The sequence below is a fragment of the Prionailurus viverrinus genome, chromosome D1, assembly GCF_022837055.1.
Source record: "Prionailurus viverrinus isolate Anna chromosome D1, UM_Priviv_1.0, whole genome shotgun sequence".
Taxonomy (NCBI): Eukaryota; Metazoa; Chordata; class Mammalia; order Carnivora; family Felidae; genus Prionailurus; species Prionailurus viverrinus.
Genome location: NC_062570.1, coordinates 39,097,288 through 39,113,417, shown reverse-complemented (window position 1 = coordinate 39,113,417; position 16,130 = coordinate 39,097,288). Strand labels below are relative to the sequence as shown.

General features: G+C 47.1%; 1 protein-coding gene across 4 annotated transcripts in view; it reads left to right on the top strand.

Moving 5' to 3' along the window:
- The window catches only part of AMOTL1 (angiomotin like 1), a 130,785-nt gene that overhangs the window by 23,510 nt on the left and 91,145 nt on the right, over nucleotides 1-16,130 (top strand). Inside the window, exon 1 of one of the 4 annotated variants that reach the window (XM_047878357.1) lies at nucleotides 7,241-7,516. The exons of the other annotated variants lie outside the window; for them this stretch is intronic. Coding sequence (XP_047734313.1) covers nucleotides 7,468-7,516 — 49 coding nt within the window. The 5' untranslated portion in view covers nucleotides 7,241-7,467. Of the gene's footprint in view, nucleotides 1-7,240; nucleotides 7,517-16,130 lie in introns of those variants that run through there. 4 annotated transcript variants of the gene reach the window in all.

Genomic DNA, 16,130 nt, shown 5'->3' with positions numbered 1-16,130 from the left:
TTTTCAGTGGGATTCAATCGAAGCCTCTGGAGAGACGGCACCTCTCGTGCAGATACTGTGACCAAATACACAGACCGTGGATTTCACTTTCAGGTTATTTCCATTTGTTTGTTCCCTTATTGTTTGTCCCAAGTTGTTCATTTTCTGATGTTCCTTGTCTCTCCCACTTAAGTTGAAACTCATATTGTACATACCTTATGTCCTAAGGGTTGAAGAGCAAGGTACTCTTCGCAGACACTGGGTGAGGGAGACTGGTGACATTCCTATGGAACTCTTCCAGGGCCCGTCCCTACAGGCCCTCTCCTCCCTTTGTCTCCTTCCCGTCCTTCCCTCTCACCGAGCTCTTCTCCGCTTCCGCTTCCGAATGTTTGCAGGTGCTGTTTTCCCAGCCGGGGCGCTCCCCGCCTCTTCTGCCACCACCTTGGAGATGCCTTCCCTTTCCAGCCCTCTAAGTAGCCACCTTCTCCCTCCTTAGCCTCTGTTACTGTGCCCCACTCCCATTCTTCATCACACATAGACCAGTGTGTAAGTACAGACGTATTTGTATACACGTCAGTAGGACAGAGCCCATACCACAGTCTTCACGCACCTAGCAGAGTGTGGCTTATTAGTCAATGCGATCAACAATAGGTTTTGAATGAACAAACGAACGAACGCACCATCGCAGCTCTCAGTGGCTTGGCCTTCTGTCAAACGCTAGTGCGATTTCAGTTAATCCTTTCAGTTGGTCCTTCTGTTAAGGTGTTAATTGTTTCTAGTTATTTCTAATTATTTCCCTTTCTACTTCAACTTTTCTAAAGACTCTGTTCTGCTTAGTGTGATACTGGCTTTATCGCGGACACACACAAAATACTCTCTGATTTCTGGATGGATAACCTATCAGGTAAGATGTGAATTTTAGGGGCACCTGGGTGGCTCAGTTGGTTGAGCATCCAGCTCTTGATCTCAGCTCAGGTCGTGATCTCACCGTTCGGGGGATTCAGCCCTGTGTTAGGTTCTGCACTGACAGCAAGGAGCCTGCTTGGGATTCTCTCTCAATCTCTCACTCTATCTCTGCCCTTCCCCTGCTTATGCTCTCTCTGCCTCTCTCTCTCTGTCTCAAAAATAAATAAACTTAAAAAAAGATGTGAGTTTTAACTTTCCGCCAAGTCTGATTTCATGCTGTAGAATGATATTTTTCTCCTAAATTGAACCACCCAGAATGGCTGAAGCCATTAGGAATGGTGAGAGCATCCATACTTCTCTGTCTTTGGCATTTAAAGTAAAAGGCATGCCATCTTGAGTGCATATTCTAGAAGGAAAAGAACCGGAACTGCTGTATGGGTTGTGGAGGGACCATCCTTCTCACTGTCGTTTGTAGCTAAGGACATGTTTGCAGAATAAAACACCCAAACATCCTTTTCAGAATGGTGACTACGCACCATCTGGAAGACAGACATTCTGACCTAAGTTATCTCTAGTTACTCTCACAATCCTTGTTTTTACTAGTGATTTTATGTTGCTGTCTTTTTAGAAACTCAGTATGATTCCAGTTTTAGGGAGGAACATCCCAAATGTGTCTACATCATCATTGGAAATAGAGAAAAACATAACTAGTTTCTTGTTCATGAAAAGAGGAAAAGGAAGAAATTGCCATATTATGATATGTTCATTGGATGAACAGAACTGAGGCTGCTTCCTATTCTTTTGAAGTTGGATTCCCCCAACAATTCAACAGAATGATCGATATGGTTAGAAGCTTGGGAGCCTGAAAACTGGGCACCATTAGTTACTCAACTCATTCAGTGTTTCTTAACTGGGGGCAGTTTTACCCCACAGGAGACATTTGGCAATGAGTGGAGACATTATTAGCTGCCACCACCTGGGGTGAGGTGTGGTTGCTCCTGGCATCTGCAGAGCAGAGGCCAGGGATGCTGCTAGAAACACCCTACAATGCCCAGGACAGCCCTTAACAACAAAGACTTATTGGGTCCAAAGTGTCAGTAGCACTGCCCCTGAGAAACCCTGGAAAAAACCCCAACCAACCAAAAAGTATGAGCTTTCATACTCCTAAGATTTCTATACTAAGCGTAGCGATTAATAATTAAAATGATTACTATTCATTAAATACCTGCTACTTGCCAGCCTCTTTATAAAGAATTCCTAGCTACTGAGTCAGGATGTGACCCCAGGTTTGTTTGAGGCCATTGTCTCCATTCTTCCTCCTTAGCTATTTCGTGTAAGTGCATTTTCCCTGGACATGCTTGTTGTGTTTTATATGGATCAAATTATGTGTTTAGCGCATACTCACTAATATACTCACAGGAGAAAGCCACGGGCAAGAAGAGACTGGTGTCACTATGGGTGGTGAAGCTAAAAGCATCCAGACAGACAGGCCTCAGATCTGTAACTTACTAAACGAGCCTAACGCCCAGGTAGGACGGCAGTACAGAGCCTGGCCCTTAGTAGGTACTTAATAAATATTTGTAGGGAAATTTTTTCATCATCAGCAGAGTCCTTGGGTAAGCTTCAAATGGAGCAGGGCTTCCAAATGACCTGTTCTGTTATATGACGTTGAGTTTCTCCGAGGAGCCGTTCCCTCATCTCTAAGGCACCTGGTATTCCCAGAACTTCAGAGGTGCTTCAGCTTGTGTATCTGCCTCTTCTTTGTTCTTCGCTCTTCCATTCTTAGTCAGTCTGGCCTGGCAGGGGCTCATCCCTTGACCCCTCCCTGTCTGCACACAATATTCCTCTGCCCCTCTACTTGAGGCCCTCCCGACAGTCTCCTTATTTTGCTCCTGCCAACAGTTTGCAAGATGGGGGCAGGGCAAGTGTCAGAATCTCTGGAGGAAGCCTGTGCCATGTGAAAAAGCTTATTCGAGGACATGATTTTATATTTGGAAACAAGCAGGGGAAAAAAAATTACAACTATTGTCTTCGTAAAACAGAGAACTGAAAGAAAAGCTTGGAAGAAATCCTCTTGCCTGGCGATAATATGGCGATCATCATATCTGGGGGTGGGGGCATGACCATTTATGTTTATGAAAAGAGGAAGAGGTTCAAAGGAAAGGTGCTGGGGAGCACGACAGTGTGTGCTTTCCTTTCCTGTGTCCATAACTGTTAGTAGTGTCCTCGTTCTCAGCACTTGGATTTCTCCGAACCCACCCTTTGCCTACTGTACAGAATCAAGTCACTCCATTGTGCTCCCATAATGCTTTACTTTTATCCCCTAATATGTCACCGGTGCATCATCCTTTACCTTTATCATACTAAGCTCTGATGTAGTGGTGCATGCTTCTGAGGGAGAACCATGAGAGTACCATGACCCCAAGGAGCCAGTCGGAGACCATTGTTCATGGCCCTCAAACTTCAGTGTGCCGGGCATTAGAGTGAATTCTAGGATGTCACCCTTGGAGATCCTGAATCTCTAGAATTTGGAGGTGGGGGGCATCAGAAATTTAAATGTATACATCTCTGGTTTACAAGTCACACCTTGGGAAGTACTACAGAACTTGGGCTTAAAAAATGTCCTTACATGTTCTGCAAGCAAAACAGGCATTTTGCTAAGGACAGCCTGGCTACATTCAGCCATTGGTTTGTGCACCCACCAGGCACTGATTGAGAACTGTGGAATGTAGCGTCATCTGTTGTAGGGGATGCTGTGCAGTAGCGGTCTCTTTTGTGGTCATGACCACTCTCCTTTTGCCGTCTGTTGTTTCCCTGCGAGTAAGCTCAGGACCATTTGTGGGGCACATCCTAGCCAACGTGGTAGTTGATAAGGACTTTAAAGGGTGTTTGGAGGGTGCAGAGAAGAAGCGTGAGGGGAATGGAGGTTTGCATTTTAATAGAGAATGTTTCAATTCCTTGGTATTTCAAATCACTGGAGGAAAAGAAGAAGGGTTTCTTTTCCTGAATTTCTATTGTGTGTCCAGCCCTTGACATATATTACCTAATTTATTTAAAATATATATATATTTTTAGTATTTATTTCTTGGGAGGCAGAGAGACAGAGTGCAAGCAGGGGAGGGGCAGAGAGAGAGGGAGACATGGACTCTGAAGCAGCCTCCAGGCTCTGAGATGTCAGCACAGAGCCTGACGTGGGGCTTGAACCCACGAAATGCGGGATCATGACCTGGGCCAAAGTTGGACGCCTAACTGACTGAGCCACCCAGGCGCCCCCATGTATTACCTAATTTAATCCTCATAATCAGCCAATGAGGGAAGTGTAATTATTCCCATTTTACAGAGGAGGAAGCTGAGGCTCACGCTATGTTACTCTCCCTAGCTGGAAATAGGTGGACACAGGACTAGAACTCGGGACTTACTCTAAAGACCGTGTTTATTCTCCTCTCCCTGGATGCCTCTGTCACCTCATTCTTCTGGCAGTCTCTGTGCTGGTCTGGAACATCCCAGTACGTGCCCTGTTTGGCGTTAAAGACTGTCCTTTGAGTTGTCCCTAAGAGTGCTGAAATTGTTCCAGCGCCTTCTTAACTTTCCTAGGAGTGAGTAAAAGACAACTGGGTCACTTTAGAAAGAACGCTGACCTTTAAGTGGGTATTCAGATCCAAAGAAAATACAGACGCCTCCCGGTTTGCAACCTTACTGCGAGTAAAGCTGCCTTCAGTTTTTTCTTCAGGTTTTGTTGTCGATATACCTTGTTTCTATTTGTTCCCAACCACATGCAGCCAAATCTAGTGTAAAATGTTATCCACGACCTCTTGCTAGTCAAATTTAAGTCTTTTTCTCCGGGCTTAGTTCCTGAACAACAGATTCAGCTATGTCTATGTTTTTCATATTTGATATGGAAGATTATTCATTTTTTGTATTTGATGTGGCGATTATTAATCGTTGAGGAAATTAAGGTGCATGGAGGGGACAAATTGGCCTGCCATGCATTTGACCCTGGCATTATTACTTGGTATCAATTTGAAAAGCCCAGGCTGGGTCCAGTCACTCCAGTCAGCAGATTGTTGAGCCCACAAGTGGTGGCCTGCCATTCCATGGGAAGTCTGGGAATCTGTAGCCCTTGATAGAGGGGCCATCTCACAACTTCCTCTGGTTTCCTTGCCTTCCAACCTTCCCACTCTTCTACTTGTCCAGCCTTTCCTCTTCTTCCTCCTCCTTTCCCTATTTTTTGCCCTGGACATTGTCCAAGTAAACCGATCTTCATAGGTTCATTTCTGTTTTTCTCTACACCTCTGTTCTCCGCTTCTTCCCCAGTTTCTTGTTCCATATTTCCTCTTGCCCAGAGGACAGTAAGTCTTTGAACATCTTTCTCAAACCAGTCCCCCCTCGTAACTCGGCTTCTCCCAGCATTCGTCCAATGACCCATTGGCCATTCTTCCTATGACCCAGGCTCAAAACCTGGGTTAGCTTGCTTACTTTGTTCTTCCTCCTGTCTAGTCACTGGAAAAAGTAAAATCTTGCTTCAGAGATTTGGTATCTTCCCTGTATTTGGAATCTCCAAAGACTTGGTATCTACATGGTATCTCTCTTCCTTTCCATCCCCTTTGCTCCAGCTTCACATGTCATTGATTCCTGTAACCGTTTCCCAGATTGGCTCCCTATTTCACGGGGCTATCGAAGGGTTGCTGGAATTAATAACAGCAAATATATGTTCAGCACTTCAATGCATTATGCTAAGTAGTTTACATTTGTTACTTCATTCCATCCTTACTGCCACCGTGTGATGGCTATTTCTATTGCCTTGCAAATGAAACTGAAGTTTGTGAAGTAAATGACTTGCCCAAGGTCACACAGCAAGCAGGTGAGCTATAACTCAACCCATATGTTTTGCTCCAGTGGATGCTTATAACTATTGAATTTCGCTGCCTCCTAGGGTATAGTGTGTTATCTAATGGGGGCGATTAGTGTTAGCTTCCTTCCTTCTTTCCCTCCCTTTTCCATCTATTATCTCTTCCTCAGACTATACTAAATTCCTACACATGCTACCTCTGTCTGAAACCCACCACCCTTCAAGGCTCTCCTTTCTCCTGCACGTAGTCAGTTTTCTCCACACTTTTCAGGCTTCTCCAGCGCTTTCCGGTTTTCTGGTTGCGTATCTTATCTAAATAAATCCTTAAAAGGCCAGTTAGCTGTTGTTTCTTTTTGTTTCATTTATGTGCTATCAAGTCCTGGGATAGCTGACTTTAAACGAAGTAGGTATTTGGTAAATGATTGTTAACCTGCTGCATTTGGGTTTTATCTTGAAAGTAGAGGTTAGTGAGCCATCAGAGGAATCAGAATAGTCTGGAATCAGGATATATAATCCACCAGAATTGACTGGAAGGGTAGGGCTGCTCCAGACTAATTGGGTAATTGCCACAATCCAGGCAGGAATCCCGGAAGAAATCCTGGTCTAGTGACCGGGCAAAGAGAGGAGACACGCGCCAGGTAAGAGGCGTGCTATGCACTGACTGTCCAGGTAACATCTTCCACAACAACTATTCTATTCCCTGGCTTCCTCGCCTCCAGAGTAGCAGAGCTAGTCCCTGAGAGCTTCAGAGAAATGTCATGGTCCTGTGGTTCCAGGTCCCCAGATCCAGGCTCCAGAGGTCTGCCCAGAATAACTGAGTGTAATGGGATGGGTGAGTAGGATTTCTTAGTACAGCCTGATTTAAGAGGTGTGGCAGAATCGGCACCAGTTTTCCAGAGTTACTTTCTGTGCCTCCACCGGGGCAGATAACAGCCTGTGGGTTTGTGACCACAGGATGTACAGTCTGCCAACACATTTACCTTCTGAGGCTGTAAGATCTGTTTTGGCCCTTCTGCCGGTCAACAGAGTCGAATGTAGCTGCTGGCCGCCCAATCCCAGTGCGTGATCGACGCACCGGGGCCTGGGGAATGCACAGAGAATGTGGCCGCTTTTCACCTGGAAATTCCACTTCAGGAGAAAAAAAAAAAAATCCTAAACATAACCTATCTGGACTTTGAGAGCAGACCGGGAAACCGATTTCTGCCCGAGTTGGCCTGGTGGGAAGGAAGAGAAAGCCGAAGGAGGGAGAACTGTTGAGTCTGACATTAATTAAACCGCGGCAGGGAACGCTGCGACGGCGGCTGTCGCCCTCCTAAACTCCGAGGGAGACACGTCAGCTTGAGCTCGGGGCAATTTCAGAGGGCGACGTCCCGGCCCGGGAGGGGTGGCGGGCGGCTGCAGACGGGCTCTAGGGCCCAGCGGCCGGGCGCCGGGGCGGGGGTGGAGTGTAGGGTTACAGTGACGGGCGGGACGACCCTCCCCGGCCCGAGCGCTGGGAGCGGGGAGCCGGGAGCCGGGAGCGCGGGCGGCGGCGGAGCGCGCGGGACGCTCTAGGACCCAGCAGCGGCTGTCGGCTTCGGGGCTGGAGGTGAAGCCCTGGCGTTTCTCTCCTTCCTGTGTGAATGGGGCTGACTGTCGGGCGTCGCTTCCCCGCGCTGCCCCACGCCATGCCCTGCACGCTGCCCGGCGGCCGCCTTCCCCAGCCGCGCCACTGAGCTAGCCATGGTCGCCTCATGTGGAGGGCAAAGTTGCGCCGGGGAACTTGTGAGTCTGCCGTGAAAGGTAACCAGTCCCCGCTCCGGGCGCGGGGAGGGCGCCCCCGAGTCTCCCACGCGAGGGACCCAGCCGACCGGTACTCCTCCACCCCTTGCTGCCCCGGGCACGGGGCTCCTCCTCGGGGCCCCGGGGCTGAGATCGGCCCCGCTCCCCAGCGACTCGGGCAGCCGATTGGGCGCCGGTGGCCGGGAGTGTCCGCCACCGCAATCTTGCTCTCCCTCACCCAGATATGGTTTTTTTTTTTTTGTTTTTTTGTTTTTTTTTTTTAAAGAAAGAAAGCAGAACTCTGTTCCCGAGCCTCCCTGCAGGCCCCCGGTGCCGGCGGGCCGGATCGCCGCGCCGTCCCGCGCCCCATCCGAGCCCGGGAAGTTGTGTGGGCCCGCCGGGCCGGGGCCCCGGGGTGCGGATGCGCCCCCCGAGGCGAGGCTGGCCTTACCGGAGGGGCGCTGCCATATGGCTGCACTCTCCGAGACGCGCCCGCGCGCGGGTCCCCCGGCCGCCGAGGGAGGGGGCGGAAGCGGGTGGCCGGTGGCCGCTACCCTCCGCGCGAGACAAAGGCGCGCGCCAGGGCCCGCCCCACGGGATGCGGCGCCACGGCGGGACCCGTCCTCCTCGCGGGGAAGTCTCGGCTCTGGCGGGTGGGGGCGGCGAAGGGGTCGCGCCCCAGACCCCGGGGCTCGGATCGCGTTAGCTGCTCCTCCTTTGTTCTCCCCAGACAAGTTTCTTCGACAGAAACTGGGGAGTTAGACTTAGCTCTCCCTTGCTGTTAGTGCTGCCTTGAAAAGAATCTGGTTTCATGGGGGAGAAATTAAACTTTCCAAGTGGAACTGGTTTTTCTTGGAATGTGACATTTGTGGCAGGAGGGAGATTGGCACGTCGGCCGATGACAGCCAAGCGGAGCCGGGCGCCCTGCGCTGGGGCAGGGGCCGAATCTGCTCCGTAGGCTGCAGGGCTGGAGGACCAGGCGGCGGAACGCACGACGCAGCGCGCACCCACCTCCAGGGCCTCAGCCTCCAGGACTGAGCTCGCGGCGACGTTTCCAAGTTTCCCCCTTAGGAGCCCAGGCCGAGAATCCCGGCTCCCCACCCGCAGCTCCCGCGCCGCGCCGCGCCACGCCACGCCCTGCTCTGTAGTGTGTTGATTGGTGGCGGGCAAGACTTTCCCTTTCCATTTTTGTTTGAAGGTTTTTTGCTATTTTGGCTTGGGTGTTGGTTTACTGTCTTCAGATGGCAAGTGCTTTGGAAAATGCCCGGCTAATGTACGGGATCACCTACCTGGACTGGGGCTTCAGTAGACGGGCGCCCTGATCGTGCGGCCTCCTGAGGCTTTGCGCTTGGGACCGAACATTTTGTGTCCTTGGTCCCTCATCTCCTTTGCTCAGCCCTGATAAAGTGCGGACATGGTTGCCCATTTCCTTCTTTTGAGGCATGTTAGGAGAATCGAGCTTTTGTACTGCCTATCAAGTCCTTGGTGACGGCGTGGGTAGGCGGTCGCGAGAGTCAGTTGTGTTACCCGAAGATGCTCTTTGGAACACCCCAAACAATAACGTTACTTGCCATAAGCGAGTAAAACCAGAATAGAGGAATATTAATAGCTACTATTCCAAAAAACTTCCTTCCTTTTCGGGAAGTGAAAAGTCAAGGCTTGAAATGTTGAACAGACATGGGTCGGTCCCTGCCAAACTGACTTAAGATTTCCCCTGGCTGCCCACCACTGCTGGCTGTCCCCCACTGCTGACTGCCCCCCCCCCCGTCTCCCCTCCCCCCTGCCCCACAACCCTGGCTGCCCCCCCACTCCTGGCTGTCCCCAACTGCTGACTGCCCCCCTACTCCTGGCTGCCCCCCCCACTGCTGGCTGTCCCCCACTCCTGGCTGCCCCCCCACTCCTAGCTGCCCCCCATTCCTGACTGCCCACGGCTGCTGGACCCCAGTAGCTCTCTGTAGATGTCAGATCCAGGGTAAGGATTAAGGGAGCTCTCTGGATTGCAAGTTCTTGAAGAATCTAGACCAATGTGAAATTTATTTCCCAGGATGGGGTTCTGAGCATTGTAGTGCATCTACTACGAGCATTCTTTATGGGAATTGTGTGGTAACAATATTTGAATACATTTTGAGCTGTTTTGCAGAGGAGTAAAGGGTTGGAAACCACTGATTTGACCACAGTGAAGAGGAGGAAGATGTCCAGCAGAGGTTTTAGAGATGCCTCCACTCTCCCTGGTGGGATCTGGGGGGATGTTTAGTTTTTGGATGGGTATAGTTTGGCTTTTGTGAGATACATTTCTCAAGATAAATAAGGAAACCTGGTAAACCCTGCAAAGGGGATAGGAGGGCGAGAAGGTGCTGCACTTATAATTATTCTCCCTCCCTCTTCTTTTTAAAATGCACAGAAGTCTTGGTCTTTTAGGTTCTGTGCTGATGGTGGAGAGCGAAGAATACTAATGTACCGAAGGGCATGTGGAGATCAAAGCATTTAAAAATACATCTTTTCATGGAAGCTAATGGAGGACTTTCAGTTTAAATGAGATTTAAAAGTGCTGTCGTTAAGAAAAGCACATGAATGCAGAAATGTGAGTAATTTTATGAGAAGGCACTCTGCTGATTAGACTTGAGAGTGTCTGCCCTTGGCCAGTGAGTCCGGAGGCTTCTCTGGGTAGAACTATGCTTTCTTTTTTTTTTTTTTTTTTTTTTTTGATATCTGCCCCTGTGGAGAAGAGCGGACCCAGGGCCTAGGGGAAAGATGGCCGAACTAATTGAAATTGGAAGGCAGCCTGGCTGGTGAGTGTTTAGCGGAAAAGTGCAGCCCCTAGGTACCAGTGTTGTTTTTCTCCATAGTAATTTGTGGAGCTGCTTTGAAAATGATAAAGTACTGTATCACGTAAGGCTTTTATTTTTATTTATTTTTTTAAATAATGACTTCTGAAATAAGGGACTTGCTAGTGAAAATTGTAAAAATCTGAAAGCTTTTCCAGGCCAATCAAATAAAAGGAAGTTAACTCCATAAGACCTGTTAGTAGTTCTGATATGCAAAATTCTCCCCAAGTAGCACCCCCGCCCCCCCAAACCTCCCTGTGGCTATCTGCATTTCAAATGCATACGGAAGCAGCTCTGGTCAGGAAATTCTCTAGCGTTTTGAATAATTTTTCTCCTCCCATTTTTTCATTAATTTTGGTAGGCTCTTGTGTCCCAGAATTCACTAGGCAATAGAATACTTGAAAAGCAAGGGGTATTTTGGAGGTCAACCAAGAGGACATATTTAATTATAAGGTTGGTTGGAAATAGTCTGAGGTTGTTGAGGTTTTTGTTTGTTTGCTTAGTGATTTTTTTTTTAAATTTTATTTTGTTGGTTTGACTTTGTTTTGTCTTGGAAGAAAGGCAAAATTTAAATCTTGGCCATTGTGGGTAGGTCAGTACTGTAGTTTTGCTGAAGGAAGCCACGCCTGGGCTTGTGTGTTGGCACCCTGCCGGGTTCTCTAAATTGTGAGGCCCTTGGCCTCTGTTCTTGTGAAACAAGGCCTGTTCATTCCAGGACAGGATAGGACTCCTGGTTTCCCAAAGGGGTTCACACATCAGGCTTTTTTTTTTTTTTTCCTTTTTTAAAATTATTTTACTTTATTTTATGAGGGGGATAGGGAGGTAGCTCTAAGGTGTTAGGAAATGTATCCCTGTTAAGACTGTGGAGAATTGGATTTAACTTCAAAAAAAAAAATGAAGTCACATAGTCCTACTGTGTGCGTTTAAATCCGTGTTTGGAATCTCACTGGCCAGTCCACCTCTTTTTCTGTCATTTGGTTTTGCTTTTAAGTTAAGTGCCTGGAGTTCACTTTGTTTAAAAAAAAAAAAAAAACAACTTGTAACTTTGAAATGATTATAGCTTTATGGAAAGTTGCAAAAATAGTAGAGAGGTCCTGTGTACTCTTCACCCATTTTCCTCCATTGGTAGCATCTTACATAACCACAGTACAATAGAACTGGAAAATTGACATTGGTACAATCCACAGAGCATCGTCAGATTTCACTGGTTTTACATGCACACATTTGTGTTTGTGCATATATCCTTCTAAGCAATTTTTTCACACGTGTAGATTCCGGTAACCACCATCACGGTCAAGATACAGAACTATCTCATCACCTCAAGGATGTTCCTTGTGCCACTCCTTCATGGTGGCATCCACTCTCTCCTCCCCGCACCCGTCTCTAAACCCCGATAACCACTAATCTCTTCTCCATCTCTATCTATCATTTTGAGAGTGTTACATAAATAAAATCATGTGGGGAGCGCCTAGGTGGCTTAGTCAGTTGAGTATCCGACTCTTGATTTTGGCTCATGTCATGAGCCCAGGGTCATGGGTTTGAGCCCCCTGTTGGGCTCTGCGCTGAGCATGGAGGCTGCTTGGGATTTTCCCTCTCTCTCCCTCTCTCTCTGCTCCTCCCCCCTGCTTGTGCTCTCTTCCTTTCTCTCTAAAAAAGAAAAAAAACATAAGTTAAATAAAATCATGTGGCATATGACCTTTTGAGGATGAGGGTTTTCACTCAACAGAACACCCTTGAGATCCACTCAAGCTGTCACATTATCAAGAGTCTGTTCCCTTTTATTGCTGAGTAGTATTCCATGGTATGGTTATACCACAGCTCGCTTAACCGTTCACCTACCGAAGGACATTTAGGTTGTTTCCAGCTTTGGGCTCTTACAATTAAGAGTTGCTATGAACATGTGTGCACCGGGTTTTGTACAGACATGTTTTCCTTCCTGCGGGATCAATGCCCAGGAGTGTGATTTCTGGATTTTGAATGGTTAAGTGTATATTTTGTGTTCTCAGAAACTGCCAAACTTTTCCAGAGTGGCTGTACAATTTTACATTCCCCCCAGCCATGTAGGAGAGATTGGGTTTCTCTGCAACCTCACCAGCATTGGTTTATTATTGTAGCTGTCCCAACAAGTGTTCTAGTCTCATCCTGGCTTTAATTTGCATTCCCTAATGGCTAATGATGTTGAACATCTTTTCATGTGTTTATTTCCCATCTGTATCTCCTCTTTGGTGAAATGTCTGCTCATGTTCTAACTGGATTGTTTTTTTCTTGTTGTTGTTGGTTTCTTTTTTACAGTTGAGCTTTGAGAGTTCTTCATATATTCTAAATATGAATCCTTTGCCATATATATGGCTTGTATATATATATATATTTTTTTTTTTTTTTTCCCCAGTATGTAGTTTGCCTTTTTTATCTTTTTAACAGGATCTTTTGTAGGGCAAATGTTTTTAATTTTGATGAAGTCCCACGTATTGTTTGTTTTTGTTTTTGTTTTATTACTTTTATGGGTTGTGATTTTGGTGTCAAATCTAAGAACATTTTGCCTCGGCCTCCATCCCAAAGATTTTCTCCTACGTTTTCTTTTTTTGTTTCATAGTTTTATATAGTGTATTTAAACTGTAGTTCACTTTTACCCCCTCTTAAGAATGTGTATGTCTTGGGGCGCCTGGGTGGCGCAGTCGGTTAAGCGTCCGACTTCAGCCAGGTCACGATCTCGCAGTCCGTGAGTTCGAGCCCCGCGTCAGGCTCTGGGCTGATGGCTCAGAGCCTGGAGCCTGTTTCCGATTCTGTGTCTCCCTCTCTCTCTGCCCCTTGCCTGTTCATGCTCTGTCTCTCTCTGTCCCCAAAATAAATACACGTTGAAAAAAAAAAAATTTAAAAAAAAAATTAAAAAAAAAAAAAAAGAATGTGTATGTCTTGCTGCCCTTCTTGAAAACCATCCCTTAGGTGTTTATTATGTATTTAGTGTTCTAGAAGCACACAGTTGAATCAGGCATGTTCCCACTCTTAAGAGCTCACCCCTTAGTGCGGTCATTGTGTGGACATTTCCATGTATTATGTACAGTAAAGGAGATAAGCATGCTGTGCCGTGGAGCACTGAGCTGAGAGGGCTCGCTTTAATCGGGGGGGTCAGGGCTTTCCTGGGCACGTTGCCCAAGCATGGTGGGAATGAAATCGATTCTTGCCTTTGATCCAGTTTTTGGATGTCTGTGTTGCCATGAATTCTTCAGTGTGAGTTACCCTGGTTCTTGAGCACATGCTGAAGGACTTGGGGTAAACTGGGTGGTTGAGGGCTTTTTTGAACTGTACGTGGCATAACAGCTTAAAAAAATAATAACGATCCAGTACTGACAACTCACTAACATAAAGAGTCTGAATGAAGTTAAACAGCTTCAAAATTAGAATGTGTTAAAATGGAAAAGGAGGTAGTATTTTGGATTGTTTAGGAACAGTAGACCTGGCTTGCTTCCTGACCCTCCTTCCTCCTTGCTGTGTAATCTTAGGGCATTTGACCTGTTAAAGCCTCATGGATGAAATGGAAACAGTTGCCTCCTGGAGTTGCAGGAGAAACAGTGCCTATATACCATGTTGGGCAAATTGAAAACATTCAGTAAACACTTGCTGCTATTATTATTATTATTATTATTATTATTATAGACCCATGGCTTTATGATGTTATGTGTATTTTCATCTATCTCCTTTTTCCGAGAAACTGGAATCCCAATTTTTACTCATAGAAACTTAGCTCTTCACAGTTGGGAACATTGTTATCATGTACCAAGTATTATTTATTGAATGAGGTTAGAAGGTAGGGTACTCTATGCCCGATCTAGTACTGGCTATAAAATAGACCTTTTTTTCCTGCCTATAAACCCAAACTTTTGAGTAAAGAACAGTTTCCTCTCTGCCCCAGCCACGGGAGGTGGCGGGAGGTCTGTGTGCTGGCTGGAGTTCACAGTGCCTGTTAGCCTAGGTGTATGTTAGGTCAGGGCTGATGTCACCAGGATGCTTCACACCCGGCAGCTCCCTTTCCTTTCCCTTGATGGCCATGTTGTTTGTTTCCCAGAGGAAATGGAATGGACCTTAGATATACACTTCTAGAGCAATGGCTCTGAAATGGGGGTGATGAGGTGATGCTGTGTTTGAACAAAACAGTCTGCGAGCCCCGCCCCCAGAGTTTTGTTTCAGTTAGCTCTTGGAGGGGCCTGAGAATCTGAATTTCTCACAAGTTTCCAGGTGATGCTGTTCCTGCTGGTCCCGGGACCACACTTTGGGAACCAGTATTTTAGAGCATAGTCTCCTTTTCATTGGACCTCGACTGAGGTGCTTAACTCTTTGGAACCGCATGTGTTCATGTTTAAACGACAGAGACTGAGCTAGATTGATTTCTAAGGTGATGAATTGATCTGCATAACCAAATGCTCGGCTCTAATCATTCTTCTGTGCCTTCCCCCTTTCCAGGCCGACTTTTCCTTCCCTCTGTTGTCTTTTATCCTCCTCCGTCCTTGGGAGATATTCCAAGTTACCGTGTATTGTTACCATCCACAAGCCATATTGCCTTGGCTAAGTCACTTAACCTCTGTAAAGTGAATGTGCTGACTCAGTACTTCCATCAAAAGGTAATTGTGAGGCTTCAGTGAGATAACACATACGAAAGGACTAAATACAAGGTAGAGCATGGTTCAGAATTCATTTGTTACTTGGAGCGCCCTTGATTGCCCTTCAGGACAGTATCCTTGGACGTGGGGATGAACTGCTTCTCTTGATGCTGAATTTCACTGGTGCTGCGGGGCTTGTAAAGACCGCAGGAAATCCTCAGGGCCTTCGTGGAGAAGGTTCCCGCAGTAAACGGAAGGTGGGGGTAGGGTCTCTGAGGGCCTTCAAAATAGATACTTGATGTGTGGACGTGGTAATGACCAAAGAAGGGTTCAGTGCTGGAAAATAGCTTGAACAGATGCGGGACTGTTAAGAGTCCACTTCTTCACGGTAGAGAAATACAATTCCATGAAGTTTTTTTTTTTTTTTTTTTTCTGGCATCTTTGGAAGATGTGATCTGTCCCCCGTCTGTTTCTTGTTTTTTGTTTTTTGTCTTTTTTGAGGGGGCGTGGATAGGGAGAGGGCAGAGAGAGAGGGAGAGAAAATCTTAAGCCCCGATGCGGGGCTCCATCCCATGAACCACGAGATCATGACCTGAGCTGAAATCAAGAGCCAGACCCTTAACCGTCGGAGTCACCCAGGTGCCCCTGACCGCCGTCTATTTTTATTTTGAGTTCTGGGTCTACACTGTCCACAGTAACCACTAGCCACATGTTGGCCATCAAAGTTAATTAAAAGTAAATGAACTAAAAATCCTCAGTCCTGTTAGGCACAGTTCATATGCCAGCAGCTATTTCTGTCCTTGCAGTGAGTTCCACTGGTCAGTGCTGTGCTAGAGACATGATAATCCCGGTTTGATTGACAGCAACATTATGGGGCTTCATAGGACGGGAAGGTGACACAGTTTTGACTGAAATGAATCACTTCCCCGTTGAAGTCCTGTGTGGACTGAATGGGAGAAAAGACCACAGGGCAAACCCTCTGCCAACCTGAACCTCGTATTTGTTTTTTTTTTTTTTTAATATTTATTTTTGAGAGAAAGAGAAAGAGAGACAGAGTGTGAGTGGGCAAGGGGTAGAGAGGGAGACACAGAATCCGAAGCAGGCTCCAGGCTCTGAGCTGTCAGCACAGAGCCCGACGCAGGGCTTGAACCCACGAACCGTCAGATAATGACCTGAGCTGAAGCTGGATGCTTAACCACCTGAGCCACCCAGGCG